Source organism: Copadichromis virginalis, linkage group LG14 (genome assembly GCF_057382275.1).
Source record: "Copadichromis virginalis isolate Kocher_CV1m ecotype Utaka linkage group LG14, C_Virginalis_male_GT1.1, whole genome shotgun sequence".
Classification (NCBI taxonomy): domain Eukaryota; kingdom Metazoa; phylum Chordata; class Actinopteri; order Cichliformes; family Cichlidae; genus Copadichromis; species Copadichromis virginalis.
The window spans coordinates 1,949,826-1,963,461 of NC_140631.1; the positions used below are offsets into that span (position 1 = coordinate 1,949,826).

General features: G+C 46.6%; 2 protein-coding genes across 2 annotated transcripts; both read left to right on the top strand.

Moving 5' to 3' along the window:
• Positions 1 to 467: 467 nt before the first annotated feature.
• On the top strand, positions 468 to 10,840 carry LOC146693197 (uncharacterized). Its single transcript, XM_085429761.1, has 5 exons — positions 468 to 567; positions 669 to 1,667; positions 2,571 to 2,627; positions 3,383 to 3,551; positions 10,759 to 10,840. The coding sequence occupies exons 1-5, from the start codon at positions 510 to 512 to the stop codon at positions 10,838 to 10,840; spliced, it is 1,365 nt and encodes a 454-aa protein (XP_085285887.1). The 5' UTR covers positions 468 to 509.
• On the top strand, positions 7,700 to 8,549 carry LOC146693198 (uncharacterized). Its single transcript, XM_085478812.1, has 2 exons — positions 7,700 to 8,459; positions 8,536 to 8,549. Exons 1-2 carry the CDS (start codon positions 7,700 to 7,702, stop codon positions 8,547 to 8,549), a joined length of 774 nt encoding a protein of 257 aa, XP_085334938.1.
• Positions 10,841 to 13,636: the final 2,796 nt, after the last annotated feature.

The window sequence follows — 13,636 nt, forward strand, 5'->3', positions numbered from 1 at the left end:
CTTGATTCAAAATGACACATCTGTGTATGTTCTAATGGATATCCACAAAGGCATCTTCCTCTCAGAATACCATCTGTATTCTGTGACAAAGGACAGTCTTGGGTTACAGTGTATCAACATTAATGACCTGCCTGATTTCTATCCTTTGGTAACATACATTCTTGAAGGATACCGAGTCATTCCACTAAAGCATAGTATTGTGGCAAAATAATGTCCAACTAATAGCTCACTTCTCACTGTAAATAGTTTAACATTAATATAAGTGTTACCTGATCCATACCCTGCTCCATCAAGTGTATGAACTGTATGTGATTTTCTATTTTGTTTGGAGGTGGCATTTCTTCTTCAGTGCAAGTATGAGTGACTCAGAGTGAACCTTCCTAGATGTCACCATCACGGAAGTCCTACCAGAACTTCAAGCTGTGAACAAAAACATCCTGGAGGAGCACTTTCAGTCCATTGGAGTTGAGACAAGTGATGATCTACGCTTCGTAACGGAGGCAGATTTGATGACAGCATTAAGACCTGTACAAGCAAGAAAGCTTCTTTCTGCTTGGAAACAGAAATGTAAGTAAAAACAACAAACAACTATTCAAACTCAAAAGCAGAGATGGTCATGAACAGACATACAGTGTGAATCATAATTGTATTTGTTTTGTAATTTAAAGACCAAACTCCAGAGAACAGCTCGCTATCATCTGTGGAAGCCTCATCAACCCAGTCGCTGTCATTGCTCTCTGTTTCACCCCAAAGTCTATCGTCGCCCTCCTCCAGCAGCCCAGGATGTGACACACAATGGGATGACAACTTTGAAATTCCATGGAGTAAACTTCCTGCAGAAGTGGTGCAGTTTCTTGAGAGGGGGAAAAGGCCTCGCCCAAAACTGAGGAGGCAAATGGTCCGGATTGTTGTGACTGAGATGATGGAAAAATGCCCTCATGTAGGTAGAAAACATTCAATTGACGTTGCAAGAAAAATGGTGGCAAAATATCCCAATTCTCTGCAAGATTTAATAGAGGGTGATATTGTTGGCGCAGGCTACCTTTCACTTGTCAAACAGTTGCAGAACAGAAGTGAAAATGTAAGGCCCACTTCAACACCCAAAATAAGAAAAAGAAAACATCAGACTGACTCAGACCACACAGACGAGATCCCTTTAGAAGAAAGAGCAGCCATGCAGGATGCATACGGGTGCATTAAATGGAATGTAGAATTTCTGCCTCTTGAAGAAACTCCAGAGAGCCAACAGCAAAAGATGGAAAAACTCAAGGTGATGTTCCAGCAAGCTGATGCCAATCCAGAAGAGGTAAAAAGTCTAATGAAGTCCACTTACTACACACAACGTCAACATGTCAATCAGGGGAAAAGTATCAAATGCCTTAGGGAGGAGTGGCCGTTTTGGTTTGATGAACTTGGCATGTCTGTCCACTTCAAGGAACTTACTGGGATTGACCTCAAAGAGACATTCACACGAAATTTGGATTTGAAGGGGAAAAGGCTACTGGACTACTTGACCACAGTTGTGAGCAAAAGCAAGGTGTTCCTTCAGACTTATGCAAGGCTTCAGAGGATGCGGGAACCGCAGAGTGGCTCCTCAGATGATGTGAAAGAGATGGTCCTGCTTCTGCTCAGCTACTTTGAAGAGAAGGAGGAGTCCATGCTTCTCTGTGTTGAAGGGAGACGAGTCTATGTACAGAGACGAGGTGGAGCAGCTGACGTCATGGTGTAAGGCCAATAACCTCCTCCTCAACACTTCAAAAACCAAAGAACTCATAATAGATTTCAGAAGGAAAAAGGCAGAGATCCAACCACTATTCATAAATGGGGACTGTGTAGAAAGGGTGGCAAGCTTCCGCTTCCTGGGAGTCAATATAGAGGAGAACCTTTCCTGGAGTGTGAACACCTCCGAGCAGCTGAAAAAGGCCCAACAGAGACTGTACTTCCTGAGAACTCTCAGGAGGAATAACATCACACAGAAACTGCTGGTGTCCTTCTACAGAGCCACCATTGAGAGTGTTCTAACTTACTGCATATGCATCTGGTACACGAGCTGCACAGGGGCTCAGAGGAGAGCACTCCAAGGGATCATTAACACCGCCCAAAAGATCACTGGCTGCCCTCTCCCCACACTGGAAGTTCTACACAATGCCCACTGTTTTAAAAAGGCCCAAAACATCATAAAAGACACCTCACATCCTGGCCACTCCCTGTTCGAACTGTTGCCCTCAGGCAGACGGTACAGGGCAATCAGAGCAAGGACTAATAGACTCAAACACAGCTGTTATCCAACTGCAATAACACATCTGAATACTACAAAAAAATGTCCATCACGCCACTCTTGTGTTAATCTATGCACGGCCTGAAGCATGTGTGTGGGAATGTACGTGAATGTTTTACTGTTACATCTTATTAGTATTTTAAGTATTCTATCTATTTTATTTATTGAATTTTATTGTTTTATTTATATTTTGATATTGCTAGGGATGATGCAATGATCGGGGACCATTCTTCATTTCGTTGTTCTCATGACAATGACAATAAAGTTTCTGATTCTGATTCTGATTCTGAAGATACATGTCTGGCAGATGAGGAGCAAGTGCCTCTGACACCCACTATTATCGTGTGTGGTAAGTCTGTTTCATAGCTCTCTCTCTCTTTTTTTTAAGTGCACTTTTTATAGAATGTCAAATCAAATCAAATCAAATCACTTTTATTGTCACATCACATGTGCAGGCACACTGGCACAGCACATGCGAGTGAAATTCTTGTGTGCGAGCCCCACAAGCAACAGAGATGTGCAAACACAACAACACAAACGAGCAAAATACAAGAATGGCCAACCTGAAACTAATAAATATATGTACAATATATAATAGTGTATGCATTTCTGGATGTGTATACTAAATATTTTCCTACGCGTGTGTGTGTGTGTGTGTGTGTGTTTGTGTGTGTGTGTGTGTGTGTGTGTGTGTATACACATTTTTACAAATTAAATAGTAAAAAAAATAAAATAAATAATAATAATAATAAAATATATAAAATATACAGAGTTGAATATGTGCAAAACAAGTGGCATTTATATACAGTGTGGAGTGCATAATGTTGAAGTTCCAGTAGTGAAGCTGAGGTGTCTATGACGTGTTCAGCAGTCTGATGGCCTGATGGAAAAAGCTGTCTCTCAGTCTGCTGGTACGGGACCGGATGCTGCAGAACCTCCTTCCTGATGGAAGCAGTCTGAACAGTTTATGGCTGGGGTGACTGGAGTCCTTGATGATCCTCCTCGCTTTCCTCAGGCAGCGCTTCCTGTAGATGTCTTGGAGGGAGGGAATGTCATGTGACTGCCGTGTTTATTGATATAACCTGTTAAATAATTTGTTCACAGGACAGTCCTGCTATTCCTCAAGAAGATACATGCTGAGTATTGATCGGAATCTCGTCAGCACAAACATATCCTCCTTCATTTCTGCACTGTGCCTCATGTTCGGGAGCTACTACAATTTTAATATCCATTATCCATCTGAGCTGGCTTCCACTTTAGAGTTTCTTCAGAGGTGAGCAAATATGGCTTTGTTATTTCTCATAACTGAGACTCTGGGATCTGGAGTCTGGCTTTGATGTGGTTGGAGTTCAGGTCTGGCTCTGAGTCTCGGTCGGCTTTGGAGCCGGATTCAGTTGTTTTGTTTTTTTGTTGTTGTTTATTTGTGTTGTTTTTTTTGTTTGTTTGTTTAAATAAAATAACAGTCTGAATCCGCGTCCAAGCCTGGCCGAGACTCAGGGCTAGACCAAGCGTCAGCTGACATCTGACTACCTATAAGATAAGATAAGATAAGATAAGATAAGATAAGATAAGATAAGATAAGATAAGATAAGATAACCTTTATTAGTCCCACACGTGGGAAATTTGTTTTGTCACAGCAGGAAGTGGACAGTGCAAAAGTTATGAGGCAAAAATTAGAATACAATAAGAATAAATACAGTACACAACTGTACAGAATAGAATAAAATAAAATACTATATACAGTAGAATAAAATAAAATAAATATACAATAAGATAAAAATAGAATACAAATACAAATACTATATACAACTGAGTAAAAATACAACGATGACAGAAAGGATTATTGCACTTAGTATTATTGCATATGTATGGATGTGTGTGCTTGATCAGTTAAAGTCTTTATTATGGAGTCTGACAGCAGTGGGGAGGAAAGACCTGCGAAATCTCTCCGTCCCACACCGTGGGTGCCGCAGTCTCCCACTGAAGGAGCTGCTCAGTGCTGTCACAGTCTGCTGCATGGGGTGGGAGATGTTGTCCATCAGGGATGACAGCTTAGCCGCCGTTCTCCTGTCACTCACCACCTCCACTGGGTCCAGAGGGCATCCTAGAACAGAGCTGGCCCTTCGGATCACCCTGTTCAGTCTCTTCCTGTCCCCAGCAGAGATGCTGCCGCCCCAGCAGACCACACCATAAAAGATAGCAGAAGCCACCACAGAGTCATAGAATTTCTTCAGGAGTGGGCCCTCCACCCCAAACGACCTGAGTCTCCGCAGCAGGTACAGCCTGCTCTGCCCTTTCCTGTAGAGGGCGTCTGAGTTATGAGTCCAGTCCAGTCTATTGTTCAGATGAACACCAAGGTACCTGTAGCTGTCCACAGCCTCAATGTCCATACCTTGGATGTTCAATGGTTGCAGTGGAGAATGCTTGTGCCTGCGGAAGTCTACCACCAGTTCCTTGGTTTTACTGTCGTTGATCTGGAGGTAGTTCAGCTGGCACCAGTCCACAAAGTCTTGGGTCAGACCTCTGTACTCCTTGTCGTCCCCATCAGTGATGAGGCCGACTATTGCAGAGTCATCTTCTCTTCTCTTCACCCTGTACACCTCTGACTTCTGCTACAACTCTGAATTATGCCATATTCAGAAGTTTGCAGATGACACGGCCATCATGGGGTGTATCTGGGATGATCAGGAAGAGGAGTACAGAAGTCTGGTGAGGAACTTTGTCGCATGGAGTCACACAAACCACCTGCAACTCAACACCTCAAAGACTAAGGAACTGGTTGTGGACTTCGGGAGGTCCAGAGAAGGTCCACTGCCGGTTCAGATAGAGGGGGAGGAGGTGGAGGTGGTCAACAAGTACAAGTACCTCGGGCTGTGGGTGGACAATAAACTGGACTGGTCATGCAACACAGAGCACCTGTATAAAAAAGCACAAAGCCGACTGTACTTCCTCAGGAGGCTGAGGTCTTTTAACATCTGCAGGAAGCTCCTGAGGATGTTTTACCAGTCGGTGGTTGCTGGAGTACTTTTCTATGCTGTGGTGTGCTGGGGGAGCAGCACAGCAAAGAGGGACTCATCCAGGCTGGAGAAACTGATCAGGAAGGCTGGCTCTGTGGTCGGCATGAAGCTGGACACTCTGGTGACAGTGGCAGAGAAAAGGACATTAAAGAAACTGATGGACATTATGAACAATGCTGGGCATCCTCTGCACACGGCCATAAACAATCAGAAGAGTCTGTTCAGTGACAGGTTGCTTCTCCCCAAGACAAGAACTAACAGACTTAAAAACTCCTTTGTCCCACATGCCATCAGACTGTTTAACTCCTCTCTGGAGGGGAGAGGGAGGGGAGACAGGGGGACAAAGGAGGGGGGAACAACTAAGCTGTAGTGCCTCTTCACCTCACTGTGCAATACTTTTTGTAAATAGTCAACAGTGCAATAGACTCAATACTTGAAATGTGCAATTCACTTGTATTTTTATTTTTTATTCCTATTTATTCTATTTATCCCCTTTGTATATTTTATTTATATTTGTCTCTGTATTTATATATGTGTGTGTGTGTGTGTGTGTATATATATATATATATATATATATAACAATTCTGTAACTGTAACTTCGGTCGTTGCTGTGCTTTTTGGAAGTCGAATTTCCCAGAGGAACCCACCCGAGGGATTAATAAAGTTCTATCTTATCTTATCTCTCTTATCAGAGAACTTCTGCAGGAAGCACTGGGTAGAATTGTGGGAGAAGTCTGCAGTGTAGATGGTGAAGAGGAACGGAGCCAGAACCGTTCCCTGTGGGGCCCCCGTACTGCAGACAACCCTGTCCGACACACAGCCCTGAGTCCTCACATACTGTGGTCGGTCGGTGAGGTAGTCCAGGATCCAGGTAGTGAGGTGATGGTCCACTCCAGAGTTCACCAGCTTGTCCTTTAGAACCGAGGGAAGAATGGTGTTGAAGGCACTGGAGAAATCAAAGAACATGATTCTCACAGTGCTTCCAGCGGTCTCCAGGTGAGCGAGGGAACGATGTAGGAGGTGAATGACGGCATCATCCGCTCCAATGCCAGGCTGGTAGGCAAACTGAAGTGGGTCCAGTGATGAGCTTATTAGGCGCCGAAGCTGAGCCAGGACCAACCGCTCCAGGGTCTTCATCAGGTGGGATGTCAGAGCCACCGGCCTGTAGCTGTTGAGGTCCTTGGGGCGTGAAGTCTTTGGCACTGGTACAACACAGGAGGTTTTCCAGAGCTGTGGGACTCTTCCCAACCTCAGGCTCAGGTTGAAGAGGTGCTCCATCACCCCACACAGTTGGTCCGCGCAGGACCTGACGACCCTCGAGCTGATGCCATCTGGACCCGCTGCCTTCTTGCCATTAATCCTCCTCAGTTCCCTCCTAACCTGGGTGGTTGAGAGAGACAGGCTGGAGCCTTGTGTTGAGTGTGTATTGGATGCTGCAGTTGGGGGTGGGGGGGAGTGAGCAGGGTGAATAGAGGAGGTGTGAAGTGTCTGAGGTGGAACAGCAGCAGTGGGGGTGGGTGAGTCTGCAGCCGATGTTGCAGACTGCCTATGACCTTTGCTTTGGATTTTCAAAATGCTAAAGTCACTGCAAAAGACACTCGTGAAGGGTGCCAATACTTTTGACCATGCATTGTTCACTTCCCCACAGCATTTTGGTTATACTTTGTCTTGAACGTGGTCATGGCCATGACTGTGTATATATGCGTATATACTTAATTTTTACTTACTTTGTACGTGTATTTTAACTGATTGTCATGGTCCTGGGCCATGTGGGCCCAGTATTCTTAGTTCCTTGTATTTTTGTATTTCGTTCCTTATTTAGGCCATGTTTTCTGAGTTGCCCTGTTGTGTTGTTCCCTAAGTGTTTTCCCTTCATGGCTCTCTCCCCCCTGTGTGCCCTCTATGTATTTATGAGCCCTCGTCTCCCTTTGTGGTTGTTTCATGTTTCCCCAGCCCGTTATGTCTGTGTTTTCCCCGTGCTCTCTCTCCTCCTGTCTGAACCTCTGTGCCTGTACATGTCATGTTCAGTTCACCCCGCCCTGTCTCGTTATGATTATCAGTATCACCTGTGTTCCCCGTGTGTGCCCACTTTCCTCGTTTACCCTCTGTGTATTTCTGTCTGAGTCTCCCTCTGTTCGGCGTCGCGTTCTCCCTCATGTTGTGTGGATCTCCCTGTGTCTACCTTCGAGTATTAGTTTACGTTTTTCCGGTTTAGTTTTGCATGTCCTGTATTCTGTCCTGCCAGCATTAAAGCTGTGTTTCTTAAGTTCATCCCCGTGTTTGTGAATATTGCTATTGGGTCCTTCTCCTGCCTGCCACACAACGTATCATGACAGAAGAACGCGACCACGATATGGACCCAGCAGTTCACAACCCCTCCGCGGACCTCCAGGACGACGTGACCATGTCGGACTCAGCGGACATTTCAGAGGAGGTAGGGGAGGAGCTGAACCGGCTCTGCCGCATTATGGATCGCATCATCGGATGCGCGGATCCAAGTGTGGTTTCCACAGGATTGGCGGCCGTGGACGCCGTTTTGTTGCGGGAGCCACGGTTGCGACAGCTCCCCCACCTCGTCGAGGCGTTTGACTCCCTGGGCCCCCTTAAGGAGGAGCTTCGTGCCCGTGCGCTGGCCCAGAAGGTCCTGAATGCCGCCTCAGCACCCACACCTCCGTCCCGTGAACGGGTGTCATCGCTGCTGTCTCATGAGCCAGTAGCGGTCAGAGTTGGAACGGTGAGGCTCGCCACTGACACACCTTCCGCCCGCACCCCGCCGGCTTCCGCGTCTTCACCGCGGTCTGGCCGCACGGCGTGGCGCACGGAGACAACGGAAGCCATAGACTTTGGCGAGGAAGAGCGGCAGCAGGTGTTACGGGCTTATCGGGAGGACGAGCTCCGGTGGAAACCCTGGCTCATCCCGGAGGAGGACCTCTCACCTGCTGCACAGCCTACCAGCCGCTCGCCGTCTCCGATCCGCTTAGGCTATTTTTCGCCTGCCTCATTTCTGGCAAGGATGGGGGCGGACGACGGGGAACTCACCACTACGTCACCCTCTGTGTTGGCGCCATCAGCGCCCATCGCGCCAGCTTCCTCTGCTCGAAGGAGGCGGCGCGCCCGCCGCCATAAACCGGACAATGCTAAGACTACAAAACATGAAGTGGACGGCGGGTTCATTTTTGATAGAGCTATTTTTGTCGACCCTGAGCCTGCTCCTTTTCCTGCTCGTGTTTCTCCTCCCAGGCCAGCTCAGTTAGCTCCCTCGCAGCCACCCTCAGTTCAGTTAGCTCCCTCGCAGCCACCCTCAGTTCAGTTAGCTCCCTCGCAGCCACCCTCAGTTCAGTTAGCTCCCTCGCAGCCACCCTCAGTTCAGTTAGCTCTCTCGCAGCCACCCTCAGTTCAGTCTCCAGTAGCTCCAGTGTCACCCCCAGTTCAGTCTCCAGTAGCTCCAGTGCCGCCTGTAGCGCAGGCCCCAGTAGCTCCAGTGCCGCCTGTAGCGCAGGCTCCAGTAGCTCCTGTAGCCCAGTCCCCGATAGCAGTACGGTCCGCTGGTCAGCTTAACATTCAGCCAGGGGTCTCAAATCTCTCTGGCTCTGCATCAGCTCCTGCTGGGAGCTCGGATGAGCTCATCCAGGACTCCGCGGCTCCCACGCCGCCATCTACCTCGTCAGCTGGAGGGTCCGAGGGGCCCGTTCAGCCTCCTGTCTCCGCTGGAGGGTCCGAGGGGCCCATTCAGCAACCTTCCTCGTCAGCTGGGGGTTCGGGAGAACCGCACCAGCCTCATGCCACGTCAGCTGGGGGTTCGGGAGAACCGCACCAGCCTCATGCCACGTCAGCTGGAGGGTCCGAGGGGCCCGTTCAGCCTCCTGTCTCAGCTGGAGGGCCCGAGGAGCCCGTCCAGCACCATGCCACATCAGCTGGAGGGCCCGAGGAGCCCATCCAGCCACCTTCTGCTACGCCTGGTCCAGCCTGTGCTTCGTCAGCTGCAGCCTCAGAGCCTTCCTCAGCTGCAGCCTCAGAGCCTTCGTCAGCTGCAGCCTCAGAGCCTTCGTCTGCTGCAGCCTCAGAGTCTTCGTCTGCTGCAGCCTCAGAGTCTTCGTCTGCTGCAGCCTCAGCCTGTGCTTCGCCTGGTCCCGCCTTGACTGGTCCCGTGCCCACCGGGCCTCGGCCAGTACGCCTGACACTGGAGAGCCGCCGCCGCTGCCTTCCGCGCGGCCGGCCTCCTGAACTGCTCCGTCGTCTCCCTCGCCGCCGCCGCTGCCTTCCGCGCGGCCGGCCTCCTGAACTGCTCCGTCGTCTCCCTCGCCGCCGCCGCTGCCTTCCGCGCGGCCGGCCTCCTGAACTGCTCCGTCGTCTCCCTCGCCGCCGCCGCTGCCTTCCGCGCGGCCGGCCTCCTGAACTGCTCCGTCGTCTCCTTCGTCGCCGCCGCCATTGCCTTCCGCACGGCCGGCCTCCGGACCAGCTCTGCCACCTGTGCCACCCGCCTGGTCGGCCCCCCGACCGTGTGACCCGTGAACTCTTGTGCCTGTGGGCTCTGGGTCGGCCCCCTGAACTTTATTTTGACTATGGTCATGTGCTCCTGTGTTTTCTGTTGTTTGTTTTGTTTCCCGTTCTGGTCCCTCCGTCCTGGTCCCCCGCCTCCCGCCCTGGGTGGGTTGTTTTCTGTTTTTGTTTTTGTTTTTCGGGTTTGGGCTGTCGGGAGCCAGCCCTTTAGGGGGGGGTGATGTCATGGTCCTGGGCCATGTGGGCCCAGTATTCTTAGTTCCTTGTATTTTTGTATTTCGTTCCTTATTTAGGCCATGTTTTCTGAGTTGCCCTGTTGTGTTGTTCCCTAAGTGTTTTCCCTTCATGGCTTTTACCCCCTGTGTGCCCCTCTGTGTATCTGTGAGCCCTCGTCTCTCCTTATGTTTTATTCCATGTGTCCCCTGCCCATTATGTCTAAGTTCTCCCCGTGCTCTCTCTCCCCCCTGTGTGCCCTCTATGTATTTATGAGCCCTCGTCTCCCTTTGTGGTTGTTTCATGTTTCCCCAGCCCGTTATGTCTGTGTTTTCCCCGTGCTCTCTCTCCTCCTGTCTGAACCTCTGTGCCTGTACATGTCATGTTCAGTTCACCCCGCCCTGTCTCGTTATGATTATCAGTATCACCTGTGTTCCCCGTGTGTGCCCACTTTCCTCGTTTACCCTCTGTGTATTTCTGTCTGAGTCTCCCTCTGTTCGGCGTCACGTTCTCCCTCATGTTGTGTGGATCTCCCTGTGTCTACCTTCGAGTATTAGTTTACGTTTTTCCGGTTTAGTTTTGCATGTCCTGTATTCTGTCCTGCCAGCATTAAAGCTGTGTTTCTTAAGTTCATCCCCGTGTTTGTGAATATTGCTATTGGGTCCTTCTCCTGCCTGCCACACAACGTATCATGACACTGATCAATTATAAAAATGCTTAATAAACTTTTATATGATTTTTATTCTACAGGCGTTTCTTCTCCATAAACCCAGAAAAAGGAACCAAAGTAGAGAACAAAAACTCAAAGCGTCGTCTCAATGTGAACCCTTGAGTCATCACCCTGATTCAGGATCTCGCTGGCCACGAGTGGCGCTAAGCCTAAATCTTGACTCTCTGTGGACTGTTAGTTTTACTTTGTTAATTTTGTTCGACAATGTGTAGTGAAACCTTTTACTGGTCGAATGCATGAAGCCAATTCATGAAGATGTTCTTGCTTTGAAGGAATGTTCTTTATAAAAATTAAAAAAAACAAAACATGCTGCTACTGCAGTGTTTCTAGACCACATGTGTAGGTTTGTTTCACCACGTGGTTTTCCTGATATGTTTTCTGACCAAGTCCATGGTTGTGGTGACAGCAGGGTGCGTGTTGCGTTGCACGGTGATTATGATCATTTTTGGCACAATATGTGATTTTTGTTTTAAAGTCTTAACAGGTTATTTTACTTTTTCTGGTAGAGGGTCTAACAAATGCTTGTTTCATGAACATGGTTCTTGCTTTGCAGGAATGTTCCACAGCTTTTATAGCCTATATTTTGATTGAATTGTGTAGTTGCTGTGTGCCTTGCATATTGTGTTAGTTGGAAAAAATGCATCCAATTGCTGTCATTTGGCTAATCTGGCTGCAAAATAAATTTCCCAAAAGTGATATTTTCCTCTCTTGTGTTTTCTCAAGATGTATTTTTGCATGTTTGGGTGTAGGTGTAGCAGTAATAAATTTGCTGGTTTATGGTTAAAATTTTAAATTAAAACATAAAATATACAGCATAGTAATAGATTTTATGTATAATATACAGAGCAGCTCCATTTAATATGCACAGTTTCACAGTTGTTCTACCATTTTAAATTCGTTTTTTGTTCCATATTTCCCTGTTAATTTTACAATTTATGGATCCACAATAAGCATTTATTACTTGTAAAAGATACAGGAAATAGTCTATTTATACATAACATCAATGTGTGAAATTAACTTCTTTTTTCTGTAGATTTAACAGTTTTAATGTGAGTTTCATTCACTGTAAATCAATTTACATATTGCATCTGTAACGCGATATACTGTGCTGCTGTATTTTTTACAGGAAGTCCCTGGTAACCCCAGCTGCCAGCGTTTTCCTGTAAAAACAGCACTTTTTTTTTTACAGTGTAGCACTGTCCACTCAGTTCAGCCGGCTGACAGTTGAAATCATTTAAATACGTACGGTCGAGGTTATGATCAATTAGCGGTTATCAAAATATCAGCCCAGCAATTTCCTACACCACATAACATTAAGTATTGTTTTTATGGTTTTAGAAGCTTAATGTTTGCTGAAATTCCTTGCTATCAGCTTTGGATAATATTTCTTTGTGAGGAAATCATCTTCAATGAACCATCAGGTGGGAGCTATATTCCAAAACACAATCATATCCCAATCTTTTCCAGAATTCTCAGATTAAAGTCAGGATTCTGGAAAAGAAAAAAAAAAAAGACCTGCCCACTTTTGTTTTTCCCAGTGGCCCTAATCCTCTTCAATAGACCAAGATCATCAATGTTTGATCCACCTCTAAAATGTATTTTTACTAACAGCATCAAAAACAAAATAAATCAGCTCACCACCAGAAGAGTTCAGATATCTGGAAGAGCTCACCTTCGTATCGCTGTTGTCCCCAGGAGTGAGCTTCACTAACTTCTGTTTAACCTTATCGGGGTCACGGGGGAGCTGGAGCCTATCCCAGCTACCACAGGGCGTGAGGCAGCGTACACTCTGGACTGCTTGTCAATTTGACAAAGAGATAAAAAGTCGTGGACGCTTCTCCCCTGGCCTGTAGGAAACACCCACTACAGATGAACGCAACTCAAAGTAAAAATGTAAAGTACAAATATTTCACATATATCTGTTTTTAATTCCTCATTTATTGATTTAAGTGTGTGTTAAGTGGGTTTATGCACTTGAATTGGGAGAAGTAAACAAACAGAATTCGGTTGACTGAAATCGTTAGTCTACTGATATCTGGCAATTAGATTTTACACACTTTAAAGTATTTGCCATGGAAACTCCTGAGTCAGAATTCACAAGCTCAGTTTTCAAGCAATGTGTCACGGTCCTGGGTCACCCAGATAGCAAGGAGACATTGAACAGATGTTGATTTTCCATCTGAACCATCAGAATCGTCAGGATTGAAATGTCAACACAAAACCAATGTTGAAACAACATTGAAATACTGATGAAACCTGACACTGACATTGAAATAACATTGATTCACTGTTGTTCTGTCATCGTTGATTTTTGATCTATTTATAGTTGACAAGGTGACAACAATCACGTTGAAAAACCATCGATTTATGGTTGAGCGGGAAATTAAAGCTGCTACCACTTGGACTATTCCACAGCACCCCTATCACATTGGTACATCCCTCCAGGTAACCATTGTCTTGTACAGTAGAGCGGGACATTAGATTTACTCTCAGCGGAATTGACCGGAGAAGGCATCAGTTCATGCACTGCACTGGCCTGCACCACGATTAGTATAAGGTAAGAATGAATGACTTTTGTTCTATTCGTTATTTCCACGGTTGCATTTGAATAACAGTAAAAAAAAACTAAAAAAAAACTTGTTAATGTAAAGTTTCGGATAACATGTGGGAGCCCGAAATTGTGTCTACTTTCATCTTACAATCCGGCAACAAATAAATTGCACTGCAAACAAAGTCTATCAACAAAGAAAACATTTTCGTTTCATACTTTTCCGTTATATTCCCTTACAAAGCTAGCTTTAACGCTTCGAGGGTTCCTTTGTTCTTGCCGTCGCCTCGACACTTGACCCAGACTTTCGCTCTGTAGTTGCTTTTTAGCATAGTACTACAAACAATTGT

What these genes read in the sequence shown, in the direction of transcription:
- LOC146693197 (XM_085429761.1), top strand. Translation starts at nt 510, where the DNA reads ATGACAGCATTAAGACCTGTACAAGCAAGAAAGCTTCTTTCTGCTTGG. An exon ending in TTCTGCTTGGAAACAGAAAT is followed by an intron (nt 568 to 668) that starts GTAAGTAAAAAC and finishes TGTAATTTAAAG; the next exon opens with ACCAAACTCCAGAGAACAGC. An exon ending in ACTTTAGAGTTTCTTCAGAG is followed by an intron (nt 3,552 to 10,758) that starts GTGAGCAAATAT and finishes TTTATTCTACAG; the next exon opens with GCGTTTCTTCTCCATAAACC.
- LOC146693198 (XM_085478812.1), top strand. Translation starts at nt 7,700, where the DNA reads ATGTCGGACTCAGCGGACATTTCAGAGGAGGTAGGGGAGGAGCTGAAC.